The 26,300-nt window shown below is 31.9% G+C and overlaps 1 protein-coding gene and 1 long non-coding RNA gene across 2 annotated transcripts; one reads left to right on the forward strand and one right to left on the reverse strand.

The window, feature by feature from the left end:
- Nucleotides 1-11,796: 11,796 nt before the first annotated feature.
- Nucleotides 11,797-13,433, reverse strand: LOC139486988 (uncharacterized). The gene is made up of 2 exons (XR_011655704.1): nt 13,349-13,433; nt 11,797-11,919 (listed from the first exon to the last, which is right to left on the reverse strand). It is a non-coding gene; the product is annotated as an uncharacterized lncRNA (long non-coding RNA).
- An 11,486-nt stretch (nt 13,434-24,919) lies between these two features.
- LOC139484059 (uncharacterized) lies at nt 24,920-25,435 on the forward strand. The gene has a single exon (XM_071267782.1). The coding sequence runs from the start codon at nt 24,920-24,922 to the stop codon at nt 25,433-25,435; it is 516 nt and encodes a 171-aa protein (XP_071123883.1).
- The last annotated feature ends 865 nt before the right edge of the window (nt 25,436-26,300 follow it).

Raw genomic sequence — 26,300 nt, forward strand, 5'->3', positions numbered from 1 at the left:
CATTTGTCACTACACATTATACATTTAATTATTTCCTATTCACGCAATCTTACATTTATAAACAATACGTTAAATGCATTTTATGCTACGTGAATAGACAAGTTATAATAGTTTGTCACATTGTTATTGCTTTTCCACATCTGCTTGTATTCTATATATCATTCGTTGGGCAATTCAATACAGGTTTAAGTAAAGTATGCAAATGAACTTTTGTTTTATAATAGGTAGTATTTCAGTACCCCAATTCATGATACTCTGTTGATAGTTGCTTATGTGATGTTTCCATTTTGGTTAAACATGTTTCTCGTTTCTCGTTTTTTTTATATAGATTAGACCGTTGCTTTTCCCGTTTGGATGGTTTTACACTAGTAATTTTATGGCCCTTTATAGCTTGTTGTTCGGTGTGAGCCAAGGATCGGCAAGGCTGCACATTGACCTATAATGGTTTACTTTTTTAAATTTTTATTTGGATGGAGAGTTGCCTCATTGGTACTCACACCACATCTTCCTATATCTATTAAGACTTTGTAAATGGCATTAAAATATCAGAAACATTATACATTAATGTCCCGTGCCTGAAGGAGATAGGACGATTTGTTCACTCAAGAAAAATTTATATTTCACGAGGGCTCTGAAAGAGGAAAATATGATTTTTCCCGGGTGAGAAAATCTTCATATCTCCCGAAGCCAAGGGAAATGATTTTTTTTATTCCATCGACATATGCTGTGTTTACTACCTGTACATAAAATATTAGTTTGCATACGTTTTTTTCTAATCCACATGGTTTATAAACAAAACATAACATACACATTGATAAACAGAACGAATCAAAAGTTAACTTTTAGTCTTTTTGCTTCAAAGTCTGAAATAGATTTGAACACGATAATAGTTTTTCTGCTATCGCTATTTATGAAATTCAAATAAAGGCAACAGTAGTATATCGCTGTTAAAAACTCATAAATCCATGGACAAAAAACAAAATCGGGGCAACAAACCAAAATCGAGGGAAACGCATTAAATATAAGAGGAGAACAACGACACAACATTTAAATGTAACACACACAGAAACGGACTAAGCATTAAACAAAATCCTATGAGAATAATAAATATAACATCATAACCAAATACATGAATTTTGGATAGATAAGTACCGTGACACGTCTTATAGTAATGTGAATTCACACTCAAAAATAAGAGAAAACAAACGACACAACGTTAAATTGTAACACATACAGAAAAGAACTATAATATATCAATGGCCATATTCCTGACTTGGTACAGGACATTTTTAAAGGAAAAAATGGTGGGTTGAACCTGGTTTTGTGGCATGTCAAACCTCCCTCTTATATGGCCATGTGAAATATAACATTAAAATGACAACACAACATTACAGGACTACAATATAAATAAATAGGAGAACACAATTGACAAGGAAACACACGAATAATAGCTAACAAAAGGCAACATGTTTAGAATTTTAATACGCCAGAAGTGCATTTGGTCCACACAAGACCTACTAGTGACGCCCTAAACGTTATATAAATTAGCCATTGGTAATGTCGCACTATTTTGTCCCGCCATTAAAGAGGGGAATATGACACGTGGGATTGTCTCAACCAATTAATTATGCATTATCGAAATATCTAACGTCAACAAACTCTCGATGGCATCCATTAAAGTAAAGGAATTATCTCAACATCACCGTTTAAAACTCTTGGTTTAATAGCACTGTTGTGAGCAGCAACCTTCTATAAAGGACATAATGGTCGGAAATACAGGTTTGTGAATATCGTATCTATTTGGAGATATATAACACTCCGTATGCAGGCAATGATGGAAATCGTTCTTAGATTTTTACGACTATTTATTTATATTTTGGTACCAATGTTGCTGAGATTTGCCTTCAGAACATTTTTGAGTAGTTTTCACCTACATCACCTATAAAGGCAAACATTTTGTTGACGTCTTGAGTCCGTGGATGCATTTTGTTTTTACCGTGCACATAGCGTTTTGTAATTATAACTTAAAATGAAAGACTTTTACCGTTTCATTTTTTAATCATATTTTATTTTAAGAAAATAAAAGTGTTCTTAATATCAAGTCTTTTTGTTCTATCAATTAACCAATGAACTTCCTTATATTGCAAGAGTATGTGACGTCAAACTGAATTCAACTTAATAACTTAACCAACCACATGTTAACAATTATGTGTAGGTAAGCGAAAGTATAATTTGGGTAATTTTAAGTGAAAATATAATTGTCAATCTGGGGCAGTGAATCACACATAACATGGATGATAACTTGTAAATGAAACCTGCAGATAGAAACATGTAACCTATGCAACAATGAATTAGAATGCATTTCTTTCTAACACCTACGATGCAAACGACTAAGCGCGCACATGTTTTGATTATTTGTTTCTAACATAAACTTTGACAAACTATGCACTCGCTAAAAATGCGTCTAGAGTTTGTCGTTCATCGTTTAGTAATACAAATGCTTCATTGTCTTTAACTTCAACCTGATTAAACAATGCATTTGTTTCAACGTTTGCAAAAAGCCTGTTAACCAACAACAGGTGCATGCATTATTGAAAGTTCAAACAGGGTCAGTAAACAATGATGTATTTGTTTTTACTTGTGTAGCGTTTAGAAAACAACAACAGACGCCACACAACGTTTACAAAATTTTGGTTAGAAAGAAATGTACTCTATGTAATGAACATACAAAAGTTTATCATCTATTTACATGATAATTGTAACGGTGATTATTTTTATTGATTTTATCCCTGTTTGAGATATTTTTTTGTTGTTGCGGTTCATAAGTGTTTCTATGTTTTTTTGTATGGAATAGAATCTTTAGTTGTCATGTTTGAATGGTTATACACTAGCCATTTTTGGGACCCTTTATAGCTTGCTGTTTGGTGTGTGCCAATGCTACGTGTTAACGACCATAATTTGACCTATAATGGTTTACTTTTACAAATTGTGCAATGGATGCAGATTTGCCTTATTGGAACTCATACCACATCTTAGTATGTCCATTGCATCGGAAGAATGATTTTCTAATTTATTTAGGTTTTCAAGTCATTAAAACTTATAATTTAAATATTGTATTTTCGACAGTAGAAATATTTGGGATAAAAAAGAGATCTTTTGTTGTATTTTAAGAAATATTATTGCTAAAAACTTTTTCTTTTCAACTCTAAGCCTGTTTTAAGTAACCAAAAACCTTTTTTTTTTCATAATGCAAATCTACCAAATATAAGCTGTGTATATGAATTCAGTAACTAAATTAGTTTATTTATTTCAAATATTTCAGAAATTGTTCCATGTTTTCTAAATATCATCCAGATCTACCTACGTAACCTCCTTCAAGATAACCGTAATTTTTACCCTGAAAAAAATAAATAAAAGTTGTTTGTAGAAATGTCTATTGATTGAAATAGATGAATTGATCATTTTTAAATGTCTTATAAAGTTATTTATGTATTTTAGTTATACATTTTACAAGTTTCATTCGGTCATATTTATTTCAAGTTTCTATTCGACAATTTCCCATTGTCTATTTCAGGAAATTAAATTTCTATGTATCTACAATTCTATGTTTAGCCAACCCTTCTTTAATCAGGCAAATACTAATGTATGATGCCTAACCTTGAAGCCACATTTATCGACTTTTTGAGATACCATAATTAGATGATTAAGCTCATACATACTTTTCGTTATTCTAGTAATAACGTAAGGGTTATTATTGATTGGTCGAAATAAAAAGAAATATTTTTAAGATCAATTTGATTGGCTGAGGCTATCATCGATTCACGTTTACACCTTTATGTAGAAGATTTATATAAAGAGATTCTCCTGTTGCCTCCTCTAAATACAATGTTGTTAAATTACTTGACGTACATTTTGTATTGAAATAGCCTTGTAGCGATACATTACTATATAACAAACTTTTAAATGAATATGTTTATGATAGCCTTTTCATGTAAGAATATATTTCCTGTGAATATACTTGCAGAATGATAATGTTTGTTATGTATCTTTAATTGTTTCTAAAAATAATATATGACCACTCTGAAACTTAACATCAGTTATTAGTCTATTTCTAATTATTTTTACGATTTCGATATAAAATTAATGTACCGTTCTAAAAAAAAAACATATCTCCTATATTAACTGTATCAATATGATATACAAACAAATATTTTACTTTTACATTATGTCGTAATTACTTTGTTGGAAAAGTCTTATCTTAATAACTAATCCAATGCAATTAATAACATGAGAACACAGAACAGGTTCGGTTTGTTTTCAAGAATAATAGTTTTGGTCTGTCACTTGTTATATTTCACCAGCTTTTTAATATTGTTTTAATATTTCCAACAAGATATTAGTTCTTTCTAAAAATTAAGATTATGTTAAATGCTTGTGTCTCTTAACAGAAAAGGCAATTTCCTGTCTAAATAAGCTGATATATATACAAAATTAATTAACACGAAAGAACAGTTTTCTTCAATCCTGACCTTAAAGATACAAACAAAGCATACTTACCCCTCTGCCATAAGATCTTTTAGTCACTATGTGTATTTATCCATGGATTTACAGCGGTATACTACTGTTGCCTTTATATATCCTCTTCTAAAGGGAAATCCTGCATTGGCTTCTGTAAGTAACATCATATTGATAAATGAGTCTAATTTAATCATCCAGGTGGATGTTTTGTCCCCGAAGGTATCACCAGTCTAGTAGTCAGCACTTCCAATGACATGAATATTAATCATATAGTTATTTTAATAAATTTGTGTTTGCCAAAATTTTTCGAAAAACTAAGAATTTTCTGATCAACTTTTTGGAGTTTAGGGTCCTCAATGCTCTTCAATTTTGTACTTGTTTGGCTTTATAACATTTTGGATCTGAGCGTCACCGGTGAGTCTTATGAAGACAAAACGTGCGTCTGGCGTATTAAGTTAAATTCCTGGTTGATAACTTTTGTTACTATACGATAACTCCATCGCTTGCTTTTTGAGTTCAATTTAATTTAATATTAACAAAGGGGACATTGTGCATTTGCTCAAATAATTATTTTCATGACAGTAAGATATGTTGTCGAAAGGGGAATCAATAAGTCCAGTTGTTGAGTTTTTTGGAAATACATTTACTATATTAAAAAAATGCATTTGAAAAAATTTTGGGCACATAATAATGCTTAAGTACATCAAACAAGTTTAAACAACGAAAAATTATAATTTATTTTGTCAAAAAAAAAATATATGTTTGACCATTTATGTTTAAAAATGAGAAGGGAAATTGGGAACGCATAAAAGAGACATCGTTAACAACCCGTCTTAAGAACAGACACCAGCCCAAGGCCACCAATGTGTCTTCAACGCATCGGGAGATTCTTTCACAAAGTAGCAGGCTTGAGCTGGCCCCTAAACAAACATGTGTACTAGTATAGTTCAGTGAAAATGGACGTCATACTTAACTTCAAAACAAATATATAAATTAACTGAAATTTAAAAAAAAGACATTCTTGCTTTACTATTGAATTTCTAATTACTTGTTTGATTTAATATGTTCTGATGTCAGACACACACTAGATATTATTATCCCAGCTTTGTGTTCATTGACTAAACACGCGCTACGGTTGTTTTATTAAGGAACAAAAATGAATTTGTCAAATTTGTACATTTTAGAAAAGGAGAAGAACTACACAATCATACGTCGATAGGTATATAACACTTTTCCACAAAAAGGGGGTGGGTCAGCAAACAAACAGCATTTTACAACAAATTGACAAAAAAAAAGCCAAGCTAAACCTGCGACCAAAATCTTTCAAATATTACGTTAAAAACACATATGAGCTGAAAAGAGTTCCATAGGTAACTAGATGGAACAATTTATGAGCTGTAGATGTAAAAGAAAGGCGAAGACATTAACGAAATAAATACTAAACGGTCAACAAAAAACAACATAGAAAAAATAAAAAATAAACAACAGGACCAGACAAAAGCTGGGAATGATATAAGATAATCTGAAAAATAAGCAGAGTTTGCTCCATGTGTGGCATCCGTCGTATTTTGCATTTAAAGAACAATATCTGCGACGTCAAACTCAGTGGCACATTAAAAACAACGGGATTGTGATAACAATAATTTAAATATTTGAGTATGATATTGGACTGTTTAATAACATGATATTTTGCCTGAAAAGTATACATTTGAAAGTTATTATATCTGTGAAAATCTAAATGTCGAAAATTACCAATACATCGAGAAAATAGAAAACGTAGCAATTTAACAATAGTTGTGTTTTCTACTTACCAACTGGAGTTGTGATTGAGGCCAAAATCAACGACACAACAAGTACTATGGTTCTGAATAACTTCATGTCAATAATTAAATGCTGTCTTTTACATGTTTTGACACTTCACTTTTATGTTTGCATTTATAGGGCTTAATATTCATATAAATGATTTGATCATTATACGTGTGTTTACATATCAATATACATATATAACATATGTAATTACATAATTAGAATACAATACAATTCGCACAACCAGACATTTGAAAAAAATAATGAGTTAAGGTTATTAATGCTATGTAAATAGAATAATTATGTGTTGCATTCTCGTTGCACTTTATTCTTTTGTTTATATTACAATACTGTTCGTAAAAGCTACCGTGATGGACTATAAGGTAGTCATCCAGTAGAACAGTTCTTTTATACTCTGTTGAAAGTGGCGTCTGAAATGTTGCTATTTGGTTGATACGTGAAGTTGTATATATATGAAATAAATGAAACATTATTCATTACTTTATTTATTTATTTATTCATGAACGAAAGAAAGAAAGAAAGAAAGAAAGAAAGAAAGAAAATGTCTGTATTCTTGTCATCCAATATTCCGCTTTCACAGAATTGTTGTTAAGATATTGTAAAATTTGCAATGTAACTATAACTTTCAGATGAAAATCAGACCTGTTTGTCATTTGCTGACTCAAGAGTGTTTAGTGTTTGTAAGTTGAGACACTGCGAAATGCGCATCTGGTGCAGAACGTTTGTACTGGTAATGTTATAACTAATTTTTTTGCAGTTTTTTTCTGTTTTTACATGAAAACAACGTGTATTGTGTTATTGAATTGAGCAATGTATATGTCGTGTACAAGTAACGATTTTGTACAGGTTATAACATGTACCAATTTTTTTTACATGTAATAATTTGTACAATGCAAAAGTACAAGTTATAAAATGTACAAAAGTACCTCATACATGTTATTACATGTACAAAATTTTTATGCCCCACCTACGATAGTAGAGGGGCATTATGCTTTCTGGTCTGTGCGTCCGTTCGTTCGTCCGTCCGTTCGTTCGTCCGTCCGTCCGTCCGTCCGTCTGTCCCGCTTCAGGTTAAAGTTTTTGGTCAAGGTAGTTTTTGATGATGTTGAAGTCCAATCAACTTCAAACTTAGTATACATGTTCGCTATGATATGATCTTTTTAATTTTAATGCCAAATTAGAGGGTTTACCCCAATTTCACGGTCCACTGAACATAGAAAGTGATAGTGCGAGTGGGGCATTTGTGTACTGGGGACACATTCTTGTTTTTAAATGTTATAATTTGTACAATGCAAAAGTACAAGTTATAAAATGTACAAAAGTACCTCATACATGTTATTACATGTACAAAATATTGTTTAAAAATGGTTTTAACTTGTACAATATTTGAAAATGAAAATATGTTTCTATTATCACAACACATGCCATTAACCTCAATAACATTTTCATCATTTTTTGTTATTGTCCATTCATGTTAGCGTGATACTTTTTTGATAAAGTCAATGACCAGTTTAATAGTTTTTGTGATTACTTAGTAAATGTACCTTAAAGGTTTTTAAAATACACTGAAGTCAATAAACATTCGGTATTCTCACCTGGTATTCAAACAGAAGAAGACGTAAAAAAATATTTGAAGCAAGTTCTGTATCCAATAATACTGATAGCGAAGACCTTTGACCAAGACAGATCATAATAAGGACACTGAATTGAAACTGACAAAACAATATCAGAGACGGACGTTATTACTGAAACAAACACTGAAAAATAATGGTCCTGATTTAGCAGACACCAATGAACAAACCATTGAGTTAGAACCAGAAACAATGGTGAGTGAATCAAGTGATGATAACATTGCTGATGAAGCAAGTTTGAGCATGACATCTACTGGTAAGCTTCCTCGAAAAAGGGCGCTTTCTGGTGTATCTCCCTCATCGGATTCCAATTCATTGGCTATTCATTCTTAAAGTGTTTGGTAAAATTATTAGGATACCAGTTGTTTAGTGACTATAGTTACTGTCTCTAACACATACCTCCCTAATCTTTGATTTGCTCTATTTCTTGTTAGAAATGATCATGTCTAAAAGATTTAAATTTGAAGAACATTCAAATTGGCTTATATAAGTCATCTCTATAGAGCAAACACTTACTTACCGACCATTCAAGGGCTGTATAGCCAGTCAAGGTCGTCATTTGTTTGTTGAACACTTAATTTTCATGTTATGTCCCATTTATAGCACGATTATGTATTTTGAACCTCAATTTGTTATAAAGTAGAGAGGCTCTTTAAACTGAAGCAAATATAGAGCTAGATTTACATGATAACTATTTAAATGGTCAATAAGAGACAATCAATCATTTTGAATTAAAGAATATATATCTTCCTCATACTTAAGTCCAGATTCCATTTCATTGATTATGTTTGTTTTTAAAGTGTTTGGTACATTTTAAACAGTTGTTTGCTGATTATACATGTTATAGTTACTGTCTCTAACACATACCTCCCTAATCTTTGATTTGCTCCATTTCTTGTTAGAAATGATCATGTCTTAAAGATTTTAATTTGAAGAACATTAAAATTGGCTTATATAAGTCATTTCTATAGAGCGAACACTTATTTACCGACCGTGCTGTTTAGTCAGTCAAGGTCGTTAAAAACTTCCATTTGTTTGTTGAACACTAACTTTTCATATTGTGTCCCGTTTATGGCATGATTATGTATTTTGAACCTCAATTCGTTATAAAGTAGAGAGACAATTTAAACTAAAGCAAATACAGGGATAGATTTACATGATATTTTCAATGGTCATTAAGAGACAATCAATCTGTGTTAGCTTTAATTGTCAATATTTAAAAATTCCCAAGAACAATTTCCTAGCTGTTGATTTGATTGGATTTCATAAACATGATAACACTTTTTTTAAAGGACCTACAAAGGTACGATATTTCTTAACAAGGTCGCATCGGTATTGCGGCCAGCAGCTTTATATATTTTTAATAAAAAATAAAGGAAATGATTAATGAAAATTTAACATAGAATAGAGACAACAACCCGACAAAAGAGCAGAAAACATCACAAGGCGACCATTTGGTCTTCAAAGGAATGACACATTCCTGCACAGAAACCGGGTTTCAGATAGCCCTTAAAAAGTATGTTTGTTAGGTTTGCGAAATGGACACAACACTAAACTACAAAAAATTACAATTAAACCAAATATTAAAAACAACGTATTCGGACTATTAAAACTGAGTTTTATTGTTCGTATAGCTTTGTGTTTCTTTAATATACACTGACTAGAGGTAAAGGGGAGGGAAGAGATTTCACAAAACATGTTTCTTCTAGCTGCATTTTGCACCGGTTCTAAGTCAGGAGCCTCTGACCTGTGCTAGAGCTGTCTGTTGGGTTGTTTTATATGTTAGTTCATTTATATATGTTGGAGTTTAGTATAACGTCTATTTTCAGTACACATTTTTTTAGGGCCCAGCTGCGGTCCACCTGTGGGTGCCTGATTTTCTCGCTGTATTAAAGACCCATTGGGGGCCTTCGGCTGTTATCTACCTTTTGGTGATCAGGTTGTTGTCTTTGACATGTTGCCCATTTCTATTCTCAACTTTATTCAAAACTAAAAATGCTAGACGTTCCTGGCTTTGAAGAGGCGCAAAACAAACATGCGGCGGGGTTAGATATGTTTTATGAAACTTAAACTCTCCACTATATCTTTGGATAGTGTGGAATTATACAAACACACATAACTAATTAATTGAGTAGATGATCTATTCCAGATAGAACAGATAACAAATCAAGCCAACACCAAGTCCTATGATGCATATGTGTATTTCGATTCAAAGACCTAATGAGTGAATCAATATCAATTTTGAAAAAATATGCATATGTTTTTTTATGACTGAATGGCTAGTTTTTATTATTAAACGTACGTTCATTAATTTTTTTCTGAAGAAAATTTTATAATTTGTCCACATTAAGAAGAAATTTACCTTTTTTTAATTGTTTGCTTCCAGTAAACAATTCGCCGAAATGTTTTCCGTATGCATTGCACTCAGCGTGACTTTTTTCAATAAAATTCGGTGATCGAAATACGCATGGACTGGCATAGAAATAAACTATTATTTGATTGTACATGTAATTCTCGTGCTCAATATCCACGAGTCTTTGTTGATTGTTTACCTAGATGACACTAGGTAAGCTACGGCCTCAAAATACAACAATCGATTAGCTGTCATATTTCCACATCATAAATAAACAGACTGAGAGAAAAACTTTTTGATGATAACATGATATGAATGCGTAAAAAAAATAAAATCGTTTATAGAAGACCAAGTTATTAAATATGCATGCATTCAATTGGTTCAAGAATTAGATAAAACTATTTATCACCAGTCACTCGTTTCATATGAATTTAAGACAAAAATCACACACTAAACTTAATGCGCATTTAAACATCTGAATGCAAATATATATGTTCGAACTCTTTTAGGTAATGTTTTAGTAATAACAAACAAAAGAAATATGTCACTTGGACCTGCTTTGATACGATAACTCACCACGATTTTTTTCTTGATAACATTTGTTTTTGCTTCGGTGATTCTGTATGTCATCATGTTATCTAATACAAGGGGACTAATTGTGCACCATTCATTGCGGACCTGTTTCTGTATTGTTTTGCATTTCAACTTATGACCAAAATCAGCAAACACCTATAAAAATAACATCAACTTCAACTTTGTACTTTATGTGATATTGTTAACTGTTTTGTTTCGAGCGTCACTGATGAGTCTTTAGCAAATAAAAAAAAAGTGTCTGGCGCAAATATAAAATTTCAATCCTGGTTTATATTTTGAGTTTATTTACAACCACTCGGTCGGTGACACTGCTGATGGAGTTTTTATTCCCCAAGTGTATCACTGACCCGTAGTCAACATTTCTGTGTTGACATGAATTGTCATTAATGTGGTCATAATAATCAATTAACTGTTAACAAAACTTCTTTTTTTATATACTAAGGCTTTCTACCTCAGGAAAAGATAACCATTGCTTATTTGGCAAAACTTATTTATTCGAGCGATACAAAATTTCAATCCTGGTGTTTAAGATGATGCAAAAGAAATTTATCAATTGTATCTTGAGAAATATCAGTGCTAAAAACTTTTCTTTCTTTAACTCTTAAAAAAATGAAGATGTGGTATGATTGCCAATGAAACAACTCACAACAAATGACCAAAATGACACAAAAATTAAGAACTATTGGTCACAAGAATGAGGCCCCGAATTACAATGTAAAACAATTCAAACGAGAACAATCATGCATATTGAACTAAATTATCAATGAGTTCACATCCAACATCCAATCTTAGTCGGTTTTACTTTTACGTAACTAAGTATAATACCAAACATTAGCTCTATTAAAGAATTACAGTTATACATTACATACAAAAAAATCATTTTATTTATTTCAAATACTCAGAAACTGATCCTTTTTTTTCTAAGTATCAGCTTCCATATCCGTAACCTCCACCATATGAAGGGTAGCCGTAATTTTTACGACCATAATTTCTATACTGAAAAAAAGATGAAATAAATTTAAAGGTTTATTTGGAGAAGTATCCATTGATTGAAATGATTAATTGATCATTTTTGGCCGTATATTGACCTTTAATGGTTTACTTATATAAATTGCTATTTATATGGAGAGTTGTCTCATTGGCACTTATACCACATCTTTCCTATGTCGATATAACAAATTCTTTAATATACATATTTACGATATCCTGTACCTGTTAAAATATATATTTCCTGCGTATATTATCCCAGAACGATATATGTGTTTTGTAACAATAATTGTCTATCATAATACAGAAAAATATTACAACTCTCAAATTAAACTTAAACTGTTGATCTATTTATAGTTATTGTAAAGGTTTGATGTGTCTATCTTTTTTTAAACTGAATTTAATATTCTAAAAATCATAACTTATTGATTGACTGTATCAATATGGTATTAAAAAAAACAAGCACATAGCGGTTTTATTTTTACAATATGTCATATTTAGTTTGTTTGAAGGATATAATCCTAAATATTTAGCCAATAAAATTAATTACAAAAAATCATGTCACGTAAAACTTGTTATCCGAAAAAGGTTTTTCGTGTTTTGCAAACTATACACAAACCAAAGGAGTAGGTATGATAAGAACCGATTTTGGCCTCAAATTTCAGTTTTATCTAACGAGAGATTTTGTAAACTTTTTAAACACTTAAGTGACTATCTATTTCAATTGATTCGATTAGTTTATGTGAAAGATTTTAACAGATTCAGTCATTAAAAACGCTCAGAGTCAAGCTTAAATATGAAATATCTATCAAATGTGCCAAAACACGTTACTTTTCAGATGGTTTTTGTCAAAAATGAAAGTGGCCGCATCCGTATTCATTCTCAACCTTTATATATGTTATGTAGTATCATCAAATACAACTTGAATTTCAATATTATGAATGAACACGAATGCGGCCACTTTCATTTAGACGGAAACCGTCTAAAATTTAACTAAAATGCAAAAATTGTGAAAATTTCAGTAATTTAGCATGAATTTATGATGCTAGTACGCGATATATGTGCATTGTAATGTCAAAAAACAGCCCATATTTATGTAGCAGAGGGCATTCTACTTTCCAATAAATAGCTAACAGATTACAAGTTCACAATTTTGTAAAACTGCTTACTTTTGGGGCCAAAAAGGGGTCTTACTGAACCTACTCCAAATTGTGTTATTCTCATCAATGCAACACTAAGAATAATAGGTTTGGTCTGTCATACTTTATAATTTACCAGCTTTTTTAAAAATATGCATTTTTCCAACGACACATTTGTTTATTCTAAAGATAAAAATCGTGACTTTATTAAATGATTTATATTCAAAATGGTTTATCATGCAAGACAGGTTTTCTTCAATATTGAACTGCATGAGATACTAAAATAAAATTCCGCTCACCCCTCCATAATTATATCTCCTATATCCTCCGTTATATCCTCCATACATTTAGGCATCTGTAAATAAAGGCAACAGTAGTATACCGCTGTTCGAAATTCATAAATCGATTGAGAGAAAAAACAAATTCTAAAACTGAGGGAAACGCATCAAATATAAGGGGAAAACTACGACAAAACAGAAACACAACATTAAAATGTAACACACACAGAAACGAACTATAACAGTGGCCATTTTCAAGACTTGGTACAGTTCATTTTAAGAAAATAAAATGGTAGGTTGAACCTGGTTTTGTGGCATGCTGAACCTCCCGCGTTAATGGCAATGTTAAATATAACATAAATATGACAACATTACATGACAGGATTACAATACAAATAAATGGGAGAAAATATACGACAGAGAAACCCATGAATAATAGCTAACAAAAGGTATCATGTTTAGAATTTAAAACGTCAGACGTGCGTTTTGTCCACACAAGACTAACCAGTGACCAGTAAATAACTTCATATTACTTAATGAATCTTTTTCATTATCATGGTAAGTACATTACGATAGATAATTCGTTTGCTTTCCGAAAACTATTTTATTTAGCACAAATAGTGGTATCATCATTTAATGGAAGTATGAACTACTAATAAGATATTTTGTGGAGATTGAATAGGTCTGGTTGTTGTATTTGTTTACTTACATTTACATTATAAAAAAATGCATTTGAAAAAACTTTGAGCACAAAATAATACTTAAGTACATTAAACAAGTTTAACAATGTTTAAACAACGAAAAATTACTATTTATTTTGTCCAAAAAATACAAAAATATGTATGACCTTTTCATGTTTAGAAATGAGAAGGGAAATTGGGAACGTGTAAATGAGAGAACATCAACAACTCTAATAAAGAGAAGAAAACAGCCCAAGGTCACCAATGTGTCTTCAACGCATAACAAAATCACACCAGAGACAGGTTTGAGCTTGCCCGACAACAAAGATGTGTACTAGTTCAGTAAAAATGTACGTCACACTTCGAAACAAGTATATAAATTAACTAAAATTTAAAAAAAAAAGGGCATACCTACTGTATAATTGAATTTGTAATTGCTTGTTTGATTTGATATCTTCTGATGTCAGACTAACATTAGATATTGTTATCCCAGCTTCGTGTTTATTTACTTAGAACGCGACAATGCAGATGTATCAATGAACAAAAGATGAAATTATTGAATTTGTACATTTCAGAAACGTTCATTCATCGATGAAAAGTAGATCACACTTTTGCATAAACAAAAAAACAAAACAATCAAACAAACAAACAGCATTTTACAACAAATTGACCATAAAGAAGCAAAGCTAAATTTGCGACCGAAACCTTTCAAATATTATGATAAAAACACATATGAGTTAAAAAAAAGTTTCATTGGTAACTTTATAAAACACTTTTCTGAGCTGTCGCTGTAAAAGAGAGGTGAAGACATCAATAAATAAATACTTGAACATTCTACAAACACTCCATAGAAAATAAAAACTAAACGAACGACAGGGCAAGACAAAAAGCTAGAAATTATCTGAGGTAATCCAGAACGTAATCAAAACGTGTTCCATGTGTGGCCTCCGTCTTCTTTTGCACAAAATCTGCGACAAGCCGATCTCTATCAAACATATAAAAAAATTAATTGAGGTAACGATAATTGAAATATTTGTGTGTGATCTGTGGGACTGATAGATAACATGATAATTCTCCTGTAAAGGATAAAGGTACTATGTGTAACTGCAAATGTCAAAAATTACCAATTATTTGAACATTTAGTAAACGTAGCATTTTATCCCTATTCGCTGCGTTTTCTACTTACCAACTGAAGTTGTAATAGAGGCCAACGTCAACGTTGCAACGAGGAGTATGGTTCCGACTACCTTCATGTCTATACGCAAAGGCTGTCTCTTAACACTTCACTTTTATGTTTGCACTTATTGAGCTTAAATGAATGTGAGGAAAAATGTCAGATTTAGATCCTTATACGTTTGTTTACATATTAATAAACATATATAACATATGTAATTACACAATTTATTCATTACAATTCGCACAACCGGACTTTTATAAAAAAAGAAAAATAAGTTAATGTATTTTATGCTAAGTGAATAAACAAATCATGCTTTGCATTCTCAATGCACCTTGTACTGCTGTTTATATTTAAAATACTGTTCGTACAAGCTACCTTTGTGGAATAATATGTTGTCATCAAGTACAACAGTCCATAATACTCTGTTTAAAGTGCACGTGGCGTCTGGAATGTTGCTATTTGGTTGTTACGTGAAGTTGTATGAAACATTATATATTACTCAGAAAAGGTTAACTAATTTTTTTTGTAAAAGACCACGGTTGCTGACTAGAACACACATTTAAGTAGTATTTTATTTATCCTGGTTCCCGGTACTACGTTCCAGGTATTAGCTATTAGCCATACTCTCTCACGAGGTCCCGGTACGGAAGTTGGCATTTGGGAGTCCGCCTCAAGTAAACAAAAGCTTTAAATTTTGGCCTTAGGAGACAGAAAATAACAAAACGACTTTGCACATTTCTGCAAAAAAGTATTTTCTTTGATTTAAGGTAGCACAATACAAAGATTTTTCATCCCCAATCAGACATCTTTAAACTGATGTAATTCCACTCATCTTTCTTTAAATTTTATAATGAGGTAACAAAAGAAAGAAAAATGATTAATCTTTCAAATTGTGATAATTTCATTATGACATAATTATTACATAATTAATTGTTATGTAATTAGTTGTCATTCTGTGATGTCCATACTTGAATGAATTTAGCTTCTTTGTTCTTCATAGCATCGTAAAATTTTTTATAAATTCTTGCACAACACAGTTTGACCTCCAAAACTGTGTCTCAGATTTTTCCTATTGTATTTCATTCTCTCATAAATCTTCAATGAAATTTGCAACATCAATTCATTAGAGACCACTTAATTCAATTGGGTATAAAATTTGTTCTATTGATGTTTTTGGAAATCTGAAACACAGTTTTGGAGGTCAAGCTGTGTTGTACAAGAATCTATAAAATATTTTGGGATGCTATGAAGAACAAAGACGCTAAATTCATTCAAGTGTGGACATCACAATATAGTGACTAATTACATAATAATTAATTAAGTAAGTTTTTAAGCAAAATTTTATCATACATGTATGACCAGATATGACATATATGTGGGGAAATGTCTATATTGCACTTATACAAATGAAAAACATGAAGACCATCTGTTTATTACAGGTAATTTACACATATGGTCACATTTGCACCTGAAAATTTACTATGGGTGTAGACAAACTGGTGCATGACTTCAACTAAAAATGTTTAAATCCATCAGGTTTAATAATGTAACAAAAAAGAGTGACATTTGATATCTCAAGAGATTTGTATCCCCCCCTTCTGACGGTTTCATTTGATATATGGTCAAATCTATATATCGTGTATTATATATATAGTTTGTTTGCAGTCTTCATAATTTGACATAAATGAGTTAAATGCACATGTAGTGAACTAAATATTTTATGTTTATCTGACCACCAATTATTTTTAATGATGAAAACAAATTAATCTGTTTATTGATTAATGATACCATTTAGATCAATCAGCTGCTGCTACAGAACTTATTAGTTTTAAAAAACAAAACAAGAACTGAATAATTTTAATATAAATAATAATAAAAATTATATGTTATTATATTTAGTTCATATTATGTTGTAGTGTATACTTTGTTTTGTAATTAAAATGATTATTCTGCAAAGAAATGGGCAATTAATTAAATGCTGCATCTGGATATACATTGTAGACACAAGAGACTACAGATTTCATATTCTAAAATTTTGAAATATTTCTGGAATCACAGGTTTAAAGATGAATTGCAGTCTTCAGAGGGTTGAGTTTTAATTTCTTAATGTTGATTTAAAATTCTGAAGAAATTAATTGCACAATTAAACAAAGAATTAAGTATTATGTAGTCTGTCAGGCCTCGACAATAACGCTTGTCCGATTGTCCAGTACCAGAGGTAAAAAAGGTCGGACAAGTAAAAGCTATACCAAGCTTGTCCGATGGGACAAGTAGAATCATTCTGCAGAATTCAGATCGAAGTTCTGGAATCAAAAACTAGTTTTTTTTATTTATACCATTTCATTTTTTCTTTTCATTTGTTCCTGTTTACCTGTTTTAATTATGACGTTCAACTTGGCAAATAACATCTTCGAGAGATGGATCTCGGAATTCATAATGTGAGGGGCGTCTCCTAAGACGCCAAAATTAAAAAGCTCGCCAATAGACGACGTTTGGTTTAGAAATACCTCCGATTTTGAAGAACGTTGTAAACAAGTTCAAGGTAACGTAAAGTTCGTCCCGGTCGTTATATTGGTATATGTGTAACATACTGAATATTGCGATCGGGAACCAGTCTATATTTTATTCAAATTCTATCAAAATAATGGATGTATTAATAAGATAGACCTTCTGTAGTACTTTATTTATTTTAGTCTCCTTCGAGATTTTATCAATATTGTTTGGCTCCAACATTTAAAGTTTGAAACAAGTCAATTGAGAAAACAAATGACCTTATTAATAACATGTATAACCTCAAAAAAATATGAACAACAAATGTGACAGATATGAACCAACGATAACCAACAGTCTCCTCACTTGGGACAGGCACATATTGTGCCGTGGATAAACATGTGTGTGAGCGTCAACCCTCGCCAAATTTATAGAAGGGTCGACATAAGAACACACTATAAAAATCAGTAAAAAAGACGTAACTAATTATATCAATACAAAACTTTAACAAAAGCATTGACGAAACGTGACAGGGTATAAAGCTATTCCTCATTCCTGACAACAAGTTTGTTAAAAGATTTGACAGCTTTTGAGGTTAATAACAAACTTTTTGTGCTTTGTATAAAATATTATCATAAAAGATGGACGAAAGATACAAGAGGGATAGTCAAAATATGTAGTACCTGGACGTATATGATGTCTGCAAGATGATTCACTGTCACTGACACGGGTCCTATACTCTAAAGAGCAATGAAAAGGTCTTACAATTGCAAGTAAGTATATATGAAAGTTGTATGATTAAAATGAAACATTTCATTTTTTATTTGTACGGGTTCAACGCTTCTTAATTTTACCATGCCAATTTTATATCAATTTTATCAGTACATTTAATAATATAGTTTTATATATGCCATTTATTTTAAATCTGTTTGTTAAAGGATTTCATAAAAGAGGGACGAAAGATACCAAAGGGACAGTCAAACTCATAAATCCAAAACAAACTGACAACGCCATGGCTAAAAATGAAAAAGACAAACAGAAAAACAATAGTACACACGACACAACATAGAAAACTAAAGAATAAACAACACGAACCCCACCAAAACTAGGGGTGATCTCAGGTGCTCCGGAAGGGTAAGCAGATCCTGCTCCACATGTGGCACCCGTCGTGTTGCTTATGTGATTACAAATCCGGTAAATTGTCTAATTCGGTAGGTCATATTCATGAAAGGGAAGGGGATTGTAGTTACGACGTAAGGAACATATCCGATATCATTTGTGAAACGGTTATTCCATAACGGTCAACCAACTCGTGATGGCGTCCGTAAAATTTACGAAGGGATGATTTCAACTTCACCATTTGGAACTCTTGGTTTAATAGCTTCCTTGTTAGCAGCAAACCTCTATCAAGAAAATCATGATAGGAAACGCAAGCACGGGAATATCGTATCAATTGGGAGATATATACCCCGTATGCAGGTGCTGCTGGAATGTTGCTACTTAGAAATGGAAAGTTCACAATTGGAAAGCTGAAATCATCTCTTTTGTCGTAAAGTTTTGTTTTCAACCGACCCTCATTGTCAATTTCTAGATGTAAGTCAAGATATGAAGCCGACTTAACTGTATCTGTAGTATCCTTTATCTCTAGTTCGATTGGATAGATGCGTTCCACATAGTCACCAAATTTTGAATTGTTTAGTGAAAGAACATCATCTATATAGCGGAAAGTAGAGTTAAAGGATATTGCTAACTTCTTATCTTTCTTCCTAAGAAGTTCCTGCATGAAGTCAGCCTCATAATAATAAAGAAACAAGTCGGCGAGTAGAGGGGCACAGTTTGTTCCCATTGGAATGCCGACAGTCTGTTGAAAAACACGTCCTCCGAACGTAACAAATATGTTGTCAATCATGAAATCAAGCATCTTGATAATATCAGTTTCAGAGAATTTTTTGTTTGAATCAGAGTGATTCTTTACAAAGTAGGATTTATCCCTCCCTAAGACAAGATACTTGTATCTACGTTGGCCATTCTTTTTTATGAAACAAAGTAATACCAACTCTTTCAATTTGTCTTTTAGTTTGGAATGTGGAATACTTGTGTACAGAGTAGAAAAGTCAAATGTTTTAATACTGTTACAAGATGAAAGAGAGTTAGATTGTATGTACTCTAAAAGATCTTTTGAATTTTTAAGTATCCACATCTGATTCACGCCACCTCTAGAATAGGCAGTTTCACAATAACTTTGAAGCCCGTCTTTGATTGCTGATAAAATAGATGTTAATAATTTAGAAAGAGGTTTCGTGGAGCACTTGGAAGACCCAGCAATATACAGCATAACATGGGCTTTCATATTTTATTGTTAATACTTATATCTAGACTTATGTATATGAATGGATATGTTGTAAAGCGCTGATATAAATACTGTATGATAATCAAATTATTGATATAAAATCAACTATTTTTTGGTAATGACAAATCAAGGTAAGATGCTATCGTCAACAACGCTACTACGTTTTAAGATAAGACACTGAAATACAATATCTAATTAGGTTATGTCATAAATAAAACAACATGCAGTACGAATAATGAAAAGTGAAGTAAATTGTTAAGGTCTAATGAAGGTCACGATAAAACGGTCCAGATAGTCCTATGGTATATGTACATGTTATACAACTTCATGACAAATATCATTATTCAATATTAAAGGATAAAAAAAAGATTAGGGTCAAATATCGTTCTTTAATAAAAACAAACACGAAAACGAATAACTAGAATAACATAATTTCTGTCTCTTTTGGGGAGACCCATATTTTACAAACGAACAAATAAAACGGTCATTATAACGTTGATGTTTGCAAAGAAGTCGCCAAAACTCAATATTTCATTAAATAAAATTCAACAATGAAGTACAACACCTTCCTAAAAAGGGGCAGGTTTTTACAACAAAAAAACACCTACTTTATGTTTTGGATCTATGAGTTTGAATGGCCTCTGGTATCTTTGACCCTTATATAGCACGATTATCTGCATTAACAAATAAAAAAAACGGGAAACCAGTCAACCTAACTGTCTAAGATTGTAATTGCAACTGGTTCTTTTTTGTAGTATGAATTGTCGATATGACCCTTTTGATCGTTGTCCCTTTATAATCCGATTCTTCTTGTCTTGTAGAAACAAGAAACAGGACGTTACTAACTGACATGAGAAACATCACGGGTTCCACATGTGGAGCAAAATCTGCTCATCCTCCCATAGAACTAATGTGCGTAGTATTATCTTTTTTTTTGCTTACTTTACTCCTCTATTTTGGCCATGACGTTGTCAGTTTATCTTCGACTTATGAGTTTTAATGTCCCTTTGGGAAGTTTTGTACCTCTTTTACAGAACTAAGCATAGTAATCTAAATTTCGTTTCCTATCACTATGTTTTATGTTTTATGGCTTTATAATATTTTGATATGAGCGTCACTGATGAGTCTGATGTAGACGAAACGCGCGTCTGGTGTACTAATTTATAATCCTGGTACCTGTGATACCTTTCATTTTTTTTTTAATTTGCTTTATCGAGTTCTCCTCTTTTCTTCACTATATGCCATTTGGCAAGTAAAATATCTTGGGCAAAAAAAGTGGACAAGAATCTCCTCATTAAAATTTTTTGTTTATTCTTCGTGTGAAAGAATTTTTGTAAATCATCTCAAACAATTTAACTTATTTTTTGCGTTACATGAGCAACACAAACCCTACCGAACACCGGAGTAATAGGATTTACACACAAAAATGAAATTGCTCGGAGCTTTGCCGTGAAAGACTTCAGACATTTCATAGCTTATTTTTCTATGACAAACTTATAATGTAAAACGTAACATGATACATGTATTTTATACATTACACTGTAACCAATGCCATTACTAAATCCATTTTTTGGTTTTAACACTGAGTTTGTTTGAGTAACTGTAAACCCTATGTTCTCATTCATGGATATTTTCTGTGCAATATGGCGTTCAGTAATGAACAATGTTATATGTATTATCAGGCTATTGTTTTATTGATTTCAAATAAGAACAAACTACTCCTGTTTACCAAGTTTCACCCTCTATAGCGGTAGCTTCCTCCAGTTCTAGGATAGCTGTGATATTTACCATCATGTCCACTGTGCTGTACATGTAAAATATAAGGGTATATATTTTAGTCATGTGTGTTGTTTTCTTGTGATATATCATGTACGTTAGACATTTTTGACTTGGGATCCCAATGATGTCTGTGTTTGTTGCTTATCGGATTTTGTTATCATTACTTTTAACAACTGGAATATAAGTGGGATGTTTCGCTAGCTTTAAAACCAGGCTATTTCTTCGGAAAATGCATCCACCAAATCATTAAAATAACAGTTGTCTTCTATTCGTTCTGTTAATTGATAAGGTCTAGTGTTTGATTTTGTAAGTTTTATGGATGTCCACCTTTTTGAATTTATCGTGGAAATCGATATTTATGTATAACATTTTCTAATAAATGTCCATTGTATTATTATGCTTTTGATATTTTACGTGTTTACATTTTGTAGCGCGAATTCAAGTTTCCTATACCACGCATTTTATGACATAACCACTGCATAAATCGCTCAATCTTTCTATTGATTTCATTCCGCAAATTGAATACCACATAATCTATGCCAAAACCGGCAAAGTTTGGTTCAATATTTGTTGGTCGTATAAGAAAAATCCAGTATGTAATATGTCAGAACAGAATATGTTATCAATCTAAAAGTTATTGTGAATAACTACAGGAATGAAAATTCTTAGAATAAAAGCAATATTCCATGATTACCATGTGGCATATAATATGTTTGCTGGTTTTATGTCACTTGGCGGTCTTCAAAGTCACGGGTATCATTCATGGTATTGAAATGCACATATTACCAAGTTAGCAAAATTTTAATTGACCAATTTTAACCCTTTCCATATCTTATAGAATAAAGATATCATATGATATGTTATCAAAATAATCTTTATCAACCAGTCACTGACAACAATGATATATGTTTACAGAATATAAAAGCAGGAATATGCAATGCATTGAAAAACAGTTTTCCTTATCAATCAAATAAAAAATTCTAAAATTTTCCACTCATCCCTCCGCCAGAATGTCCTCCACTAGAATGGCTTCCTTTATACCCTCTATGACTCTTCCTATATCTTCAAGAGGCAGCTGAAATTATTAGATTTTTTTATCAATGAATATAATCGGTCTACAATCAGAAGCGATTCGTTGTGTTTTCTGTGTATAAACTTTGGAATTAGTTTTAAAATGAGGAAAATAAACACCTACGAATGTATCATATTAAAAATTGAATCGTGGTGATTGGATAAGTTTGGTTATTTTATATATATTTATAAATTTTGCGGCGAAAAATACCAAAGGGAAATTCAAATTCATTAGTCGAAAACCAACTGATACTGCCATTGCAAAAGAAACAGAAAACCCGAAAATACAATCAACAGTTCACAAAACGCAACATACAAAAAATAAAGACTTAGCAAATTAAGCAAAATATAACGTCTTGAAAAGTACTAATTCGTTAAAACCATTGAAAAGGGACTTAAGTACGCATATGAATCTAACAGTTGCCCTAATAATACATTACTGTTGTAGTATTTTTGTATTTATATGTTTATTCTGATATGTTCTTAATTCATTTGACTGTCAATATTATATATCTTATCGCAGATTTGTACTTACTTTGTTAGTATAAGGACATACTTAACAAAATAGTTTTTTTTTTTATTTGCAACAACAAAAATATTGAAAAAGCAATACAAATCGAGACATTTGAGGCATATATTTTAATCATGGTTACTGTTATCATTCTACTTACCAACTGGCATTGTAACTGATGCCACCATCAATAGAGCCACAAGGACTATGATTCCGAAGAACTTCATGTCTGTCTATCAAGCTTGATTTCAACTATTCACTTTGACGATTATATAATGAGGCTGACGATGACAACTATATATACATTCAGTGGGAGAGAAACAGCTGGTTCGTACATAAAAGTTACTACAGGAATTTTATATTGTTTCAACATGTTTTACAACGTTTGTTTAAAATGTCAAAAATCCACAACAATGAAAACTCTGCAATATGTATTGTGCAAAGTGCAAAAATTTAAATAATACATAGGTTAAGAAATATATTATGATTACGACATGTTTTGAAATTATTCTTTAATCAGCTTATATGTAACAAGAATGTGTCCTCAGTACACGAATGCCCCACTCGCACTATCATTTTCCATGTTCAGTGGACCGTGAAATTGGGGTAAAAACTCTAATTTGGCATTAAAATTAGAAAGATCATATCATAGGGAACATGACTGTGTACTAAGTTTGAAGTCGATTGGACTTCAACTTCATCAAAAACTACCTTGACCAAAAACTTTAACCTGGAGGGGGACAGACGGACGATCGGACAGACAGACGAACGGACGGACGGACGAACGGACGCACAGACCAGAAAACATAATGCCCCTCTACTATCGTAGGTGGGGCATAAAAATTGTGTCACCAGAACTGGTTAACATTTGAATGATTTTTATTTATTTTTTGGAATTTTTTATTTTACATGAATACGGTTTATTGACTTTTTTTAATAGTTTTGCCTCGAACATCATTGAAAAGACATTTTTTTTGTCTCAACATATATGTTGTGCAGTAAAATTTGTACTGTTTTAAAATAATAATTGTTCTTATTAATCGTATACTCTATCTATTACGTTTTGTTTGATTTTGCCATGTGATTATGGACTTTCCCAATTGATCTTCCTCTAAGTTCAGAATTTTTGTGATATTACTTTTTATTGTCCCTTACAACTTCGATATTTGTGGACGTTGGTAGAACTCGTTACCCAAACAGTACTGCAATCTCCCAATTAACCAAGGGACACAAATAGACTTATGATATCTTCGAGAAGGAAACATTCACCAGCAGTGGTAGTGACTCAGTTGTTATAAATAGATACCTGGGCCCGGTTGTTCAAAAGTGTCGTTAAGCTAACGACTAGTTAAGCCTAACAACTCGTTAAATTTTAACATTGTTGTTAGTTAATTTCTGTGTTAAATTATGTTGTTCAAAAATATTTAACGACTGCGTTAACTAACAACTTGTTAAAAAATTTAACAACTAATTAATTTAACATTTTCCCACAACTCCCCTAAAATTCAACAATTCCTCCACTTCCTGTTTGAAAATGGCTGAAGAGCAACCCCCCAAGAAAATTCCAAGAATTAGAGGCCAGAATTTTTCAAGCATAGAAGTAAACCTTATAAGTGGAAGAGTTGTTGAAGAATTGGGTCTACTGAGAGGGAAATTCGGGAAGGATGTTACAGCAGATGCTAAAAACAAAATGTGGGAAAAGATAACTGCTGAAGTGAATGCTCTAGGTGTGAGCTACAGACAAGTTCTAACTGTAAAAACCAAATTTAGAAACTTAACAAGAGATGCCAAAGACAAATTCACGTATGAAAAAAAGGAGAGAAACAGGACAGGAGGAGGACCTGCTCCAAAGCCAATAAGTGTTGCTGAGGAGAATATTATAAATGCCTTAAAAGACACCTCCTCCTTCAAAGGAATTGATGATGGGATGGAAACTTCAGTGGGCAAGTATTTTTGGTTTACTGATGTCAATAATGTGCTTCCATTTATTTCAAACAATAAATCAGACGGTTATTTTATTTCTATCTTAGAAAATAATGCAGAAAATTAATATCTCTGAGTGCGTCGTCTGCTATGACATTAGGATATCCCTTTCAACGAAATTCCCTACAGACGTCGCCGATGTGCTATAAATAGAATTTTATGTTGTGTTATAATTACAACCTTCCTCTTACCTGATATATACAAATACCTTCTTGTGGTATTGATGAGAATAATTATCACATACAAATATCTTTTCATCGTTAAAAATAAGGTTTAACTATTGTTTTGCAAGAGGTAAAGTTTGTTGGCCATCACCGTTGGCGGTCAATTCTGTATTGCCCCTTACATCATCTTTTACCACAATGAAAAAAAATTGAGCTGTGGTAAAATTTTCATAAAAAAAAATCCCATTACTTTTAAAGATTAATTAAATTTCAATAAAATTTACTTGTTAATACTTGTAACCAAGAAAAAACTTGGAATTAGTACTTCACCAAAAGTCATTGTAACATGTTTATAGTCCATTTCGAAATAGCCCTGCATTAAAAATTGAGTTATCTTTCTTTGTGCCTGATTTTTTTGTAATTTTCACTTTATCATTTCTTCTTCTTCTTCTTCCAATACAGTGCAGTCCTCTAATTGAGTATTATCGCACTATTGCCCATGCTGGGTGTGACAACAAAGGTGCAAGAAAATATTTACAGGTGCAAGTTAAAAACAGTCTGATGGTGCGATTAAGGAATACTGCAGCTCAGTACCCCCTGCTTGAAAGCATCTAGTGAGGTACTGTCCACCAAAGGTTGTGGGAGGCTGTTCCATATCCTTATGCTGTCTGGGAAGAAGGAATGCCTGTAGGTTGAAGTTCTGGCATAAGGTACAAGAAATCGTGTTGTGTGTCCTCTTGCTACGCATGATGTAGAGTGTAGCTCTAG

This window comes from Mytilus edulis, chromosome 8, assembly GCF_963676685.1.
Source record: "Mytilus edulis chromosome 8, xbMytEdul2.2, whole genome shotgun sequence".
Lineage (NCBI taxonomy): Eukaryota > Metazoa > Mollusca > Bivalvia > Mytilida > Mytilidae > Mytilus > Mytilus edulis.